Below are 14,874 nucleotides of genomic sequence, written 5' to 3'. Positions count from 1 at the left end.
TAAGTATTTACAGGCTATGGGCCAGATCCTCAGGTCTGAATAACTCCAGTGACTTGAATGCGGCTATCTAGATTTACAGCTGAGAATCTGGATCTATAGTTTGCTGACTTAACAATTGCAAAACATTTTTTTAATTTCCCATGTATTATGACTGGGTCTAAACCAGTTAGTACAATAGTCAAGATATATTAAACAGGAAAAAAAATATCAGGAAAGATTTTATGCCTGGGCTGGTAAACGATCTGCCTACTCTTTCCACGATGACAGTAATGACAAAAATTCAAGACATGTATGGCAAACTATATGGCAAAGATATAGTATAGCTGGATTTTCCTCTTCTATCATCCTCACAAACTGATTGTACTCAACCTTTTACATAACAATACTCAGAATTTTATGCAGGAAACATGCAAACAAGTGCTGCATTATAAAACTAGCAGCATAGATCATCTTTAATAAAAAAAAGCAAGAAGTATAGCAGCTACTTCCCTCAATTAGAGCTTAGACGTGTGTTAGTTTTAAGTCACAATTGCTCTGAAAGTGCTTACATGAAATCATCAAAAAAACCCAAATCAAACGACATCAAACACAAAAACGCGAAGTAAAAGCAAAAATCAGACCTCTCTCAAACATATTTAAAATGCAGAAATCCTTAAGGTATCAAATTTGATTTCACTTTTTCATTCAAATAGTATCTTTGATGGTATAATATAATAGTTATCAGACATGTACCATATCCGTCATTTATAACTGATGATTTTACAGTACATTACAAACTCATTGTTTCTTCACATATAAATATGTACAGTGTAATAAGAGAATTAATCCTATGAAATACATTAGATAGGATCAATTTAGTCTATAGATCATCAGCTGCAACTTCCCAGTTTACTCGACCGTGGGCTAAATTCACAGTCTATGCACTTTTAAAATATACCGATCTAAAAACACCCGGAGACTAAATACTGCTCCTCCTGTTTTAGAACAGAAAGTCATTGATGGCCAGACTCCGACTCCTGATGCCAATTCCTGAGTTTACAGAACTTGTTTTCCCTTTAGGCCTGAATCAACATACAAACAGCATTACTGTGTAGAGTTGGCGATGGATGAACAAGCCCCTCACACTGAAGAGATTCTACTGTGCTTCCCAATTCCAGGAGCACCCCGGTTCTTAAAGTTGCCCTTTGCAGAGTGGGTTGTGGAAAGCAGAGCCCCCCACCAATACCACAACTGCCTTCTCTATGAAGATTAAAAGAAAACCCTTAACAACCCTTCAAATCAGGCCATGCCTGCTAAATTGAACAATGCTTTAAAGTTAAGAAGAGAAGCGCATTTTCAATGTTCTCCTGGGGGCGGGGACAGATCAGCACCCAGGTCGCACTCTCCAGCAGCACCTGGCCTAGGCCGGGGAAGCTAACGATCCAATCAGGGGACCATATTCAGTGATGAATCCTGGTCACGTGCCACCTGAGGCACATTGCACATATGCTAAGAAGAATGATCTCAGGGAAAATGATATTAAGGCTTCAGTGCTTTTTGTGTCACAAACTCTACAGGCACAGGATGAACAGATGAAACCATGAGTTTCCAGTCAACAGGGTGCCAAGTTAAATCCTTGCTCTACTAAAAGATCCTGATATTGACGCGTCGCACGACTACAACATAGTGTTTGATTTCGACCATAGGAATAATGGTCTATTGGCAGAGAAGGTCTGCCAGAGTTTAAGTAAAGCCACAGCCAAGCTCTGCCTAGACAATATTGCCTTCACCACAGTCCCTGAGTCCACTCACCTGAGAGCTGATAAAATCCAGCTAATAACAAGTTCTGTCAGTGGCCTTAAGATTTGAGGACGTAATAGACATTCGTGAAAAGTAAGCATTCACCATCATATGAGCTGTGTCTATATGCCAGCTCAAACACTTGTGAGGTGCACTGTATGTCAGTGACTGCAGACAGACAGCATACGTATTGAAAACATCTTTTTAAAAAGTCAGTCTCCACAGTATTGGCTGGTTTTCATCCTACCATGTAACAACTGCATGTCAACCAATCAATCACCTGGTTAGGGGACAAGTTACTGATAATACAGTGGAATTTGCTTTAACCAACTGCATATGTCGAGAAGTAGGTGACTTCCTGCTACATTCCTTTAACCAAGCAAAATGAAAATTAACCCCAGCCCTGAGGATTAATTAAGTTCGCAAGAGCTCGCTATATTACTTTAGTTATTGTCTGCCGCATTTCATTTCAGTTTGGTACCCTGGTTGTGAAAGTTTCAGAGTCAGTACAAAAAATTAAAGTCTCTTGTGCAATTCATAACTGTGGCAGGAAAAAAACCCCGTCAACAAGCAGTTCTACCCTTCCAGATGTTTACCCTGAACTTCCAGATGTTTCCATCACATTTCTCTCTCCATTGCAATAGCAAGGAGATGCGTTTAAAGAAAGCGACACTCCTTTATGGTAAAATGGTTAACAACTAAAATTCATTATAATCCTGCGCCCATCTCTATTTCCAAGTCTTGCAGGTTAAACCAAACTGATCACTCTCACACACTGCCAGTGCCCTTACATTTCAGAGAAAACAAATCATGCAGGTTTTCCAGTTCCCAGGGAGTCTAGGTGCAAGCAATCAGGAATTCATTGCTTGCTCCACCTATGTCACGGAAGGCAGCTACGGAGTTAAAGTCAATATACATAACTAATTTTGGTAAAATAATATTGACAATGTGCAGGAAGGGAGGCTAAAAAAGGAAGGAATAAATCTGTGGCTCAGTTATAGGCAACTTTGTCACACTTCTATCATTTAATTGGGAAGAGTTGTTACTATAATTTCAATGTCAGACACAAGAGCCCAGTTCTGCAAACTCTGATTACTGGCTGTAGTGTTTGCTATTTTGAGTAGCCCCACTGACTCCCTCCTATGGAAGCACAGTAGCAATACCACACTGCATTATGGATAGCCTCTAATGAGACTGCATGTGCGCCACGAATGACCCTCACTATTAGTTCATTTGTATTACCATAGAGCAGCGGTTCTCAAACTGTAGGTTGGGAACAAAGTGGGTTGCGACCCCGTTTTAATGGGGTCGCCAAGGCTGGCATTAGACTTGCTGGGTCCCGGGGCCCAAGCCCCCCGCCTGTGCCCAAAGCCGAAGCCCGAGCCCCACCACCCGGGACCCAAGTGCAAGGGCTTCGGCTCTGGGCAGCGGGGATCAGGTTACAGGCCCCCTGCCTGGGGCTGAAGCCCTTGGGCTTCGACTTCGCTTCCCCCCTTCCGCGGCCTGGGGTGGCAAGGCTTGGGCTTCAGCTTTCCCCCCCTCCCCGCCAATCCTGGACAACAGGGCTCAGGCGGGCTCAGGCTTTGGTCCCCCCTCCTGGGGTCATGTAGTAATTTTTGTTGTCAGAAGGGGGTTGTGTTGAAATGAAGTTTGAGAACCCCTGCCATAGAGACTATGGAGAGAGAGTCCCTGCCATAGAGACTATGGAGAGAGAGTCCCTGCCATGAACAGCTAACTTTTTAAATAGATAAGACACTTTTTTGCTCACCCTGTGTGTATCCCCATGTTACAGATAGGAAACTGAGAAACAGAGATTAAGGGCCAGTTTTTTAAATGTCTTTATCCATCTAAATATGCAGATATATCCTTAGTGCTTTTAGGAATTCCACTCGCAACCTATCTGTATACTTAGACACCTAAATAGCATTTAAAAAATCTGGCCGTAAGTAATTTTTCCAAAGTCACACAAGTAGTCTAAGATCATGCTAGGATTTGAACTTAGATCTCTGGATTCCTGGCTCAGAGCTTTAATACCTGTCTTTTTCATATAGCAGTGAATGTTTCCAGCCTTGCATTTGGCTAGTGAAGAAGATTCAAACCCAATAGGAAAACTGGTTTAACTTCGTCCTAAAAGAGTGTTCGAAGATGAGCAATAAAAAGGAAAAGATGCATGTTTTAAGCTTGTTATATCAGTTAGATTCTTTCTGCAAATTCCCTTTTCTACTTTAATAACACACTGCAATTATGAAATGCTTTCGGTATGATTTGAGTCTCAGCCTAACCGAGACCCAATTTTACGTCTGTGTTTGTTATATGAATCAATTCTGCATAAGCCCCAAAGCAAAAAGGCATCTTATGGAGAAAGAGCTTTATATTCTTGTTAAATTACAGATTTCAAAAGGAGCCTTGTTAAAAGAAAGGACTCAACTATGAAATCACTTCCTTCTGTTTAAAATATTTTACTCAAGGAAAAAACACAAAAGGGCATGAAAAGCAAAAAAACCAAAAAAAAAATCTGTTTTCTGCTTTGACTCAGTCCCAGGATTCAACATCCTAGCAGCTCTGTGGGATGACGCAGTGTGCCAGCTCCCGACCGCTCCAGCCAGAGCTTCAAGCCCTCTTAGTCATTGGGAAAACAATGAGTCCTCTTATGCAACTCAATTGGATTGCACCTCACACATGCTGACAGCATAGCCATCAGAAGAGGATTTTTTTTTTCTTGTGGGTGGCTGTCCTCTTGGAGCAAGGCAATGAGATGTGGGGATGGAAGACAGTGGTAGGCATTTACTGGGGCTGATAAACAAGAAGTTCTTTTGTTTATCTGCCTCCCCTTGAAACTGCAGTAAGGACGGATGAAAAAAATTGTACTCTCAATGGCTAACTTCAGAAAGACCAGTTTATGTAAGTTTAGAAATCAAGTGAAAGAATCCCTTGTTGACTGACTTACAGGGTGGTTATTTATGGATTCAGAGGACCATAAAAAGATCAACATTACATCTCTTTGCAGTGTTCGTTGATTTATATTTGAGGATTCCTCTAGAGTCCCTTCCCTGCATTTTTCATTTTTCATTCTGATCCTCACCTTACCCTCCCCCCATTGCTCCAAAGCAGCTCTGTGCTGAGCAAACCCAATCTTCCAGTTCAAGAGGGCTAGCACGCACCAACTGAGTCAGCTGCAGGGAATTTCAGGGGAGATGATCTTTTGAGAATAAAACGAAGGCACTTCCTTTCCCCTCTCTCTGTAGAGGGGCAGAGCTTTGCCTCAGACTTTAATGCACTACATTGCATTAACAGCTAGACCACCAAGAAAGCCCAAGTTCTCCTCTTCTGTGTAATGTATTGAGGCAGAAAGAGAAAGCTGATTTGAAAAGAGCCAAGTAGCATAGAGATAAACATTCCATGAGCTTTTCCGCACGGGTCTGAAAATATACGTTATCCCAAGGCTGGGAAAACCAATCCCAGCACAGTTTCCCTGCAGTGTTCTTGTGCGGTAGGTTTGCTATACAGAAAGACATTTAGAAGCTGCTACAACTGAAATCAAGCTCATTTCGCTCACCATGAACATTTGCAACCAGACCTAAAAGCAGGCCTCTAGAAGTAAAGATTATGTTACCCACTTTCTCTTCCCGCCCCCCATTCGGCAGTCTGATTTCTTACTGAGATCCATACTGGCAAATAATATAGTGCGGTTATAGAAAGCTATGCTTTGAGAGTCTCATTGGAAAGCCCAGCTAGAAACTTCCACCTCTATTTGTTGTGCACTGGCTGCATGAAAGGCATCACTCACTGGCTGATGGATCACCATTAATCCATGCCAACAAACTGTTGCCCTTAATACTGAGGAATAACTAATCTGAGAATTAGAGGAAAGTAAACCTGAAGGCCAGAGTCCAAATGTATCTGGAGGCCAAAGTGGGAAAGCTAAGTCCATGTTTGATACGTAGGCAAGTGCGCTGATTTTCAGAAGTGCTCAGCATCGGTGACTGTACAGGTCGTCAACGTCTATGAAATTCATGCAACCTCTTCAAGTCCCTCATTCAGTAAAGCATTTAAATATGTGCTTAAGACCCAATGGGATTTAAGCACATGCTTAAGTCCTTTGCTGAACTGGGGCCTGGATGGTTAACTTTAGAGACGCAAGTTTGAATACGTTGGCCTCAAATATTAATTTTTACTTTTTTCAGTAATCCTTACAGTGGTCATCGCTATGAAATCAGCATTTGCAAAACACAGCCACAAAGGCGATAGCTATAATAATTGTGTGGCTATGGTTGCTGAATGTTGACTTTTAATTGGCTTCTACAGATAAGGATAATTACTGGAACACACTGGTCGTCTACCTACTTCAGTCCCTTGGTCCCCACAGTGACCAATGTCAGATACTCCAGAAGAAGCCCCCCATACATACAGCTAATGGCAATAATACACCCAGTAGAGTGGTACAATGAGTTCCTTCCTGACCCCAGCTAGCAGTCAGCCCAATACCCTGGCTCATGAGGATTCACAGCCCTCGTAGATTGTCCTAGCGAGTGTAACTACAGCTTCTATTTTTCATGTAAGCATCTAATCTCTTTTGAAAAGGCTACTTCAAGTCCTATACTTAATATCCTGTGACACACAGGATACACATTTCATAAAAGAGTTGGCCATACAGTAAAACAAACATAGTAAAGTGCTGGTAACCTGAGAACTGCATTCATTATTGTTTTTTAAGGAAAGCAATTTTATTTATAAGACTGCTCAAGAAGTGTTTTATGGGACTACAGCCAGGTCTACACTAGCACTTATGTTGGCAAAACTTTTGTTGCTCAGAGGTGTGAAAAAAACCACTCCCCTGAGCAACACAAGTTTTGCTGGCATAAGCACTCACATGAGCATCTGCCACCGACATAGCTACCACCGCTTGTTGGGCCTGCTTTTACTATGCCAACGGGAGAGCTCTCTCCTGTCGGCGTACTGCAGGCACACAAGTGGCACAGCTGTATTGGCCTTAACTACCAAATTAGATTTACTCAGTATTTTTTACTCTTTCAAAGCACTGCTAAAAATGCTTACTATTTGTCTGGTTTACGAGATTTAACCAGCCAGTTATATGACAGGAAGTGCTTTACTGCTACGCAGTTGGAAAGAGTGGCAGTTCATCCAAAAGGGAAAATATAGATTTGCTTTCGGAAGATATGCTCAAAGCTGAAGCTTTCTTCTGAACCTCATCTGCCTGCCTGAATTTGGTGAAAGGGAGGTAGAACAGGTTGGGTTTAAAAACAGCATTGAGTGCAGTAGAGCAGTCCATGAATCAAGGGAAAGTTTACCTATTTTATCCTTCCCAACTCAAAACAATTTTTTCTACCTTAGAGAGAAAAGCAAAACATAATGATGCAAGTAAACAGAGAATACAGTAACATGGATTGTTAGTAAATTTCCAGCTTGTTCTTGCTATGGCACAGAGACATTTGCTCCTCTACCAAAGTGTTAGATAAGTGAGCACACCAACACTTACCTGCTTGTATTCATGAAACTAAAGCACAGATTCTTGCCTCTTGCTCCAAGATTAATCAGCAAGCAGTTAAATATAAACTTCCATCAATTCATGTTAATGTAACTAATATATAACAAAGATGTCCATGCATTTGAACATTATATAACAGAGATCTGAACCTAGCTAGACATATTTTCACTTCACTTAGTGAGATTTAATAGTTTTTGACAACATCTGTCACTGAACAGAGGGAATGGTTTTGTGCCACATAAGCAAGTCAAGCATTTGTTACCTGGACTATCTCCAAATATGGCAACAGATACCTGTGAGAACGTGCCATTTCTTGAGCAACAAGAAATGGAAAATACAGCGGGTACTTACCTAGGAGATGAAAAGCATGCAGCAAGTAGCAGCTACCTCTGTGCCACTTCTGTGCTGCAGCTGCTTAGCTCTGCCAAATACACAGGCCTAGCACCAGGAAGACATGCAGGGGATAACGTTTCTATGAAAGAGGGTATGTCTGCATTGGGGAGGTTTATAATGGACCAGGAAATGTAAGTGAAGCTGCTCCTGGGGAAGGGGCTGTTTTCGCCTTGTGCATATCAGCATTATAATCCACGTCCTGTTTTCCATCACTCCCTGAAGTGTTCCCCTTAAAAAAATTATATTACCAGGACAGATGTTGAATTATAGAACGATTGAGGTTTAGAGATCACTGCCATAAATATGATAATTCCAAGAGTGGTATGAACACTTGGTGTTCGCTCGCTCCTCACTCCCTTTCCCATCCCCCACAAATTTATGATGTGCCAAATGGGAATGTTGGGCATGCATGTTCCAGTTCTCCTCTAGCACTAATGAAATGTTTTATTAATTTACGCTACGGGAAACAGAGAAGAACATTTTTGCTGAAGTAGATACTCACCAAGCACAATGACCACGGTCTTCAGGAGACTCATCATGGTGTCCCGATTTCTGCGGGGCCCAGAACTGTGTCTGGACATTCTCATAGTCCTTTGGCGGACATACCCAAAGATATGAGCATATAGGACCACCATAACCAAAAAAGTGACCAGGTTGAAAACAGCCCAGAAAACCAAGTAAGAGTCACTATAGAGTGGCGCCATATTGGAGCAGTGAGTGATATCACAGATACAGTTCCAGCCGACACTTGGTATAGCACCCATCACAATGGCCATCGTCCAGATGACAACAATTACTACCACCACTCGTCGGTTGCTCATCCGAGTATGCAGCTGCATTCGGAAGACCGTAATGTGCCTCTCAATAGCAATAGCCAGCAAATTGGCTACAGAGGCCGTCAGGCTAGTGTCAATGAGACCCTGGCGAAGAAGCCAGGTGCTTACAGTCAATCTTCTAGTGTTGGGTCCCGTGTTGAACATTAGGTAAAAGTAGGCCAGCCCTGCAAAGAAGTCTGCAGCAGCTAAGTTCGCCATTAAGTAATAAATAGGAAAGTGGAAGCGGCGGTTGACATAAATAGCCACCATAACTAAGAGATTGGCTAGCATTATGAAGATACAGACGGTAATACCCAGTCCCATCACAAGCTTGCTGACAGTGTTCCATTCAGTGGCTAAGTATTTTCCACTCCGGTTATAAAAGAAGGCAATGTTTTCATTGTAGTAGCACTGGGGTTCACTCATGACTGTGGACTGAAAAAAAAAGAAGAGAAAACAGACATCAGAACTGAAAGCAGCATTCCAGTGACTGCAAACTTGCCTCTACAAGTAAGGCACATTCTGAAAAAAGGAAACATGAATAATTCTGCAGACAATGTATTTAAATTCATATCCAAGATGACATTACAATTGTTTCAGAGTGGTAGCTGTGTTAGTCTGTATCAGCAAAAAGAACGAGGAGTCCTTGTCGCATTTTAGGGTATGTCTTCACTACTGGCTGGATCGGCGGGCAGTGATCGATCCAGCAGGGTTCGATTTGTCGTGTCTAGTCTAGACGTGATAAATAGATCCCCGAGCGTTCTCCTGTTGACTCCTGTACTCCAGCTCCGCGAGAGGCGCAGGCAGAGTCGACGGGGGAGCAGCAGCAGTCGACTCACCGCAGTGAAGACACCACGATAAGTCAATCTAAGTACATCAACTTCAGCTATGTTATTGACGTAGCTGAAATTGCATAACTTATATTGATCCCCCCACCCAGGGTAGACCAGGCCTTAGAGACTAACAAATTTATTTGGGCATAAGCTTTCATGGGCTAAAACCCACTTCCTCAGATGCATGCAGTGGAAAATACAGCAGGAAGATATATATACACACACAGAGAACATGAAAAAATGAGTGTTGCCATACCAACTCTAACGAGACTAAGCAATTAAGGTGGGCTATTATCAGCAGGACAAAAAAAACTTTTGTAGTGATAATCAGGATGGCCCATTTCAAACAGTTGACAAGAAGGTGTGAGTAACAGTAGGGGAAAAATTAGCATGGGGAAATAGTTTTTACTTTGTGTAATGACCCATCCACTCCCAGTCTTTATTCAAGCCTAATTTAACGGTGTCCAGTTTGCAAATTAATTCCAGTTCCGCAGTTTCTCATTGGAGTCTGTTTTTGAAGTTTTTTTGTTGGAGAACTGTGACTTTTAGGTCTGTAATTGAGCGACCAGGGAGGTTGAAGTGTTCTCCGACTGGTTTTTGAATGTTATAATTCTTGACGTCTGATTTGTGTCCATTTATTCTTTTGCATAGAGACTGTCCGGTTTGGCCAATGTACATGGACATGCTAAGTTTTCCCCTACTGTTACTCACACCTTCTTGTCAACTGTTTGAAATGGGCCATCCTGATTATCATGACAAATGTTTTTTTTCTCCTGCTGATAATAGCCCACCTTAATTGATTAATCTCGTTAGAGTTGGTACGGCAACCCCCATTTTTCAGCCAGCTCTACTCACTATGTACAAACCTGTACTTTTAGCATGACTAACATGTTAGAACTAAGTATGTGCACAACTGGGAAACAGAACTAGTGGGTGGAGCGGAGTAAAAACAGAACCTGAAAGATTTCTTTGGAATTATTAAAAGTTATTTCCACTAATGTTTATTTGTGAAAGTCAACACTATTAGGAAAATTCCTGTAAACCAACATGGCAAAAACTTTCCCTGTAGACACAAAACGTGTTGCACAACAGGTAAAACTTAAGTTAAGGAATAAAAATGTCCTTTTAGTTGCAATAATTTTACCCTCCACCCTAACCACTGCTCAGCAGGCTGAGCTTAACTTTTATAACTCTCCAAATAAAGCCCTTTCCTAGAAGTTTGGCCTTTAAGTCCTAATTATTTAGCAATTAAAAACTCTGATAGAATCCCTCAATTGAATAGGGCAGGGGTCGGCAACGTTTGGCACGCGGCTCGCCAGGGTAAGTACCCTGGCGGGCTGGGCCAGTTTATTTACCTGCTGACGCGGCAGGTTCGGCCGATCGCGGCCCCCACTGGCCGCGGTTCGCCGTCCCGGGCCAATGGGGGCGGCGAGAAGCGGCGCGGGCGAGGGATGTGCTGGCCGCGGCTTCTCACCGCCCCCATTGGCCCGGGACGGCGAACCGCGGCCAGTGGGGGCCGCGATCGGCCGAACCTGCCGCGTCAGCAGGTAAATAAACTGGCCCGGCCCGCCAGGGTGCTTACCCTGGCTAGCCGCGTGCCAAACATTGCCGACCCCTGGAATAGGGCAACTCATGTTCAGTGGGTAACTTCAGTAGGACAGACTTAAGGACATAACACGTATGGCTTTAAATTCTTTGTTTAAAGATTGTGAGCGAATAATAGGTCAAGTATAAAAGCCCTTGGGAGAGAGGGGAAGTCGTATAGGATTTAATTAGTGAACATTATAAAAAGCTTTGCCAGAATCAGCATTATTATATGAATACCAGACTTGTTGCAAATTTTACAGGAGTAAACTGGATGAAGTTCTAATGCCTGTGTTACGCAGGAGGTCAGACTAGATGATCTAATGGTGCCTTCTGGTCTTAAATCTATCAATGAATGTTCTCTGTTGCATTCATGCACTAAGTTTAGTGGCTGGAATTTCTTTTTCAGATAGTCAATACCCATATTTATGGTCTGAGCTTCACTGTTGCCTCTCCGCAACTGATTAGGAAAGCCAGTTTTCCTTGCAAATATAGTTTTGAGGATTACATTTTTGTAGTTGTTCTGCAAAATACAGCTAACTGAAAAAATGCAATCCATATAACAGTTGAGTGTATAGCATTGTCCCCTTCCTGTCAGAACCCCCACCATTCCAAGCACACATAAGCAAGCTAAGATAAAATCAATGCATTACAGGTAGCAATGTTAAGTGTAATGTATCTCAGTTATGTATAAAAAGCCAATCACCAAGCCAGCAGGAAATATATGTACACACAATGCATATATGAATATAGGGTATGCCTAAACTAGGATTGGTTAAATTCAGGAATGCTATAGAACTTGAGTATCCTAACAAGTACCTGACTGTGGAGTCTAATAATACTAAAGACAGTGGGACACAGTGCTCTACAAACTGCTCTTTCGAGGAGTTTCAAAGGAAAGAGCTTTGCTTTTCAGTGGATGCTAGTCTAAAGTCTGTAATTGCTGGCAAGAGTCATCACTATTCCCAAGGGAAAGAAAGGCATTTCCACATTTCAGACATGCAGGTGTTTGCTCTTGAGAAGAAAAAAGGCAACTGATTCATGGTCACTCTTGGAGTTTTAAGAGACGTCAAGAGGCACATCTGGGATAGCAATCAGGTGTGGTTTGCTGACATAGTTCAAACAGGGGAGATTGCAGCTGATCAGCTCTCCTCATTCCAGCACACATCTTTATAGAAGAGTTAACCACCCATCTACTGACTCTGAGATTCCAAGGCAATGCATTTATATACTGAATAGTTCTACATGACAGCTTATGGCCAAGCAATAAAAGAATAGGGGATGTCTTTGGACATCCAAAGGGTTAACCTAACATAATGGCATAAGCAAACAGACAGGCCCGTTCCCAGCTCCTGCCCCTTCAGGAAAGAGGCAGGGACGTTTATATTTTAATTTCCTGAAGTTTCACTCTCAGCATTTCATAGCCTAGTTAAAAACAGATGTTCAAGGTCCTAAACTTTACCTTATCCATTTAATAGATGATTTCAGCAGAAGTTGATTTAAACTGAATTGCAAATGTTCATTTTAAATACATCTTTATAATGTTCAGGAAATAAGTGTATTATGAAGCATAGATGAGACAAATGAAAGGCAGAAGAGAAGGAAGCCAGACTCAGAGTACCTGGTTAATCACATCAGGCTGAGCTTAGTTCTCAAAGAGCCAATTCCTCCCGATAAAATAAAATAAAACAATTTGTTAAGAGACCGTCACATTTGTAAGATCGTATTTATTAAAACATTAGTAGAAATGGTTCTAACCAAAGTAAGAGAGGGCCAGGAGATTCAGTACTCAGATTTAATAAATAAAATTCACTCTGCCCCTCTAACCAATGCCCAATCTTCACTCTTACAGGAAACTTACGGTACTTTGCACAGGGCTCAAAGATTGCTATTTCCTATCTTTTTCCTTTAGACTCATAACTTCCCTTTTTGAAAGACCCCACTAGGGCCAAATCATTGATATCATCTTGTGACCACCTTGCAGGATATAGTGGGGTGGGGAACCAACATCCTGCCTCAGCTACTCTCCCTCCTCTGCCAGGTGCGTGAAAAACCTGGTATTAAGAGAATTGCAACAGCATCCATTCCATCTCTCTGGGGAATGGCACAGGAGCAGCTCAGGGGCCAGCCAAGAGGAGCCAGTGAGTCAAGAGGACAAGGATATCTGAGGTTGGTGAAGATTCCATCACCACCTTTTCTCTTCTGGTAGAAAATGGGAGTGAGAGGAGGTGCTGGCTGGCTAGAGCAGGAATTTGAGATAAGAGCTCTGGAAATTCACTGCAGCAAGACTGGGAACAATCTGATTTTCAGGGTGAAAAGCAAATGCTGACAAATTTTCAGAACACTAGCAATTGACTGATATTTTCTAAATGAAGCATACGTTAGCACAGGGAGGGTCTGAAGGGTTAATGGTCACGGTATATAAACCCTGCTGGGACCTGACAGTTTTCAAAGCTCATTAGTGAACAGCTCTAAAATTAGCTACCCAGCCTAACTAAAAAAGAACACTCCAGTGCGTTATTTTTTTTTATTTCTCATTGTGTCATCTTCAGACCTGAGAAATTCCAGAATGAGCCATTTTCCAGTGTTACTTCAGGTACAATTGAATATTTAAAAACTGAAAACATCAAACAAAATTTCAAAATCCCCCCAAAAAAGTTTTATCAACAAAGCTCATCTCCAATTAAAATTAAAAATTCTGCCACATTTTTCTTACGTTGTTAGGAAACATGCAGAAGGGATGGCGGCTTCTTGGCTTTTTTAAATGTTGAGGGAGGGATCAAAATCATGCTTATAACAAAACATCAAATAAAACTCAAGGCCTGACATTTTGCAAAGGGATTCAACTTGTATGCAGCCTTCTTGAAGCCAATGAAACTCAGAGCAGACTGATTGCTTTTGCAAGATGAAATCTTAACTACCTTGCTCCCTAATTAACAAAGACCCCTGAGAGAAGCAGTAATCTGAATGCCCTCAGAGAGATCCAGAAGACCGTTTCTTTAACAGAAATTGAGAGTCAGGAAGGATGTGGGATTCTGTACTGAGAGAGACTTGGATTCACATAGAGTATTTACTACAGGAGTTGTCAGAAAAAAAGTGCTGCTGCTTTGAATTTAACTACATGACTTTAAATCTACCAATGTACCAGGAAGACTAGATTTGAGAGACAAACCAGCAATCCCAGCCAGGGGCCAGAATAAAGGGTAAAAGGTCAGTCAGCATGTGAATAATTCCCTACCCATCCCATAATTACAAAACCATATTTCAGAAAACTAACATTCGAAGTTGAAAAGGGTCTGGTTAGTGGTAAACATGGATTTAGGGCACAGACTAAAATGACTCGGCTGTAGAGTGCAAGATAAAGAGGAGGTACAAAAACCAAGTGTAAAAAATACTTTTTTTTGACACGAATCTATTAATCTAAACATATGTTTGAGTAAAGATATTAACCCTTATTTTCCAGTTCCTAAACTTAGAAGAAAGTAAATGCTGGCTGTGAAGTCCACAAAAGGGGGAACTTTGATACAGAGAGCCTGATTCTCCACTGCCTTACGTCATGTGTAGGTATTTACATCTTACAATGTGAGTGTAAAACATTATCTGGTAGCACTTTATATCCATTTTCCACAATCATTTTAGTCTGTGCTCTAAATCCATATGAGAATCACGCCCAGAACATCCGCAGCCTATGACTGCTGAGACCACCACCAAAACCCAAAACAACTGCAGGCATCAAGAGATGCACTGAAGGAGGGTCAACACCGTATTTGGTTTTACAGGCAATATTGTGGGGCAGCATTAAACTAGTTTGGCAGCTCACATACATGAATGGGCAGTGCTAATAACCATACTGCTCCTCTCTAAGGGCATGGCCACATTACCGGTAGATCTGCAATCGATGCAGCGAGTGTCGATTTAGCAGGTCTGGTGAAGACACGCTAAATCGATGGGAGAGTACTCTCCC

The 14,874-nt window shown here is 41.9% G+C and overlaps 1 protein-coding gene across 2 annotated transcripts in view; it reads right to left on the bottom strand.

The window, feature by feature from the left end:
- Positions 1-14,874, bottom strand: part of LOC113405358 (lysophosphatidic acid receptor 1) — a 140,030-nt gene that overhangs the window by 41,779 nt on the left and 83,377 nt on the right. For both annotated transcript variants that reach the window (XM_026646507.1, XM_026646508.1), the window contains exon 3: positions 8,181-8,928. In XM_026646507.1, coding sequence (XP_026502292.1) covers positions 8,181-8,928 — 748 coding nt within the window. The remainder of the gene's footprint in view (positions 1-8,180; positions 8,929-14,874) is intronic.

Source organism: Terrapene carolina, unplaced genomic scaffold, assembly GCF_002925995.2.
Source record: "Terrapene carolina triunguis isolate 2854851 unplaced genomic scaffold, T_m_triunguis-2.0 Scaffold35098, whole genome shotgun sequence".
NCBI lineage: Eukaryota > Metazoa > Chordata > Testudines > Emydidae > Terrapene > Terrapene triunguis.
This window is presented reverse-complemented; position numbering and strand designations above follow the sequence as displayed.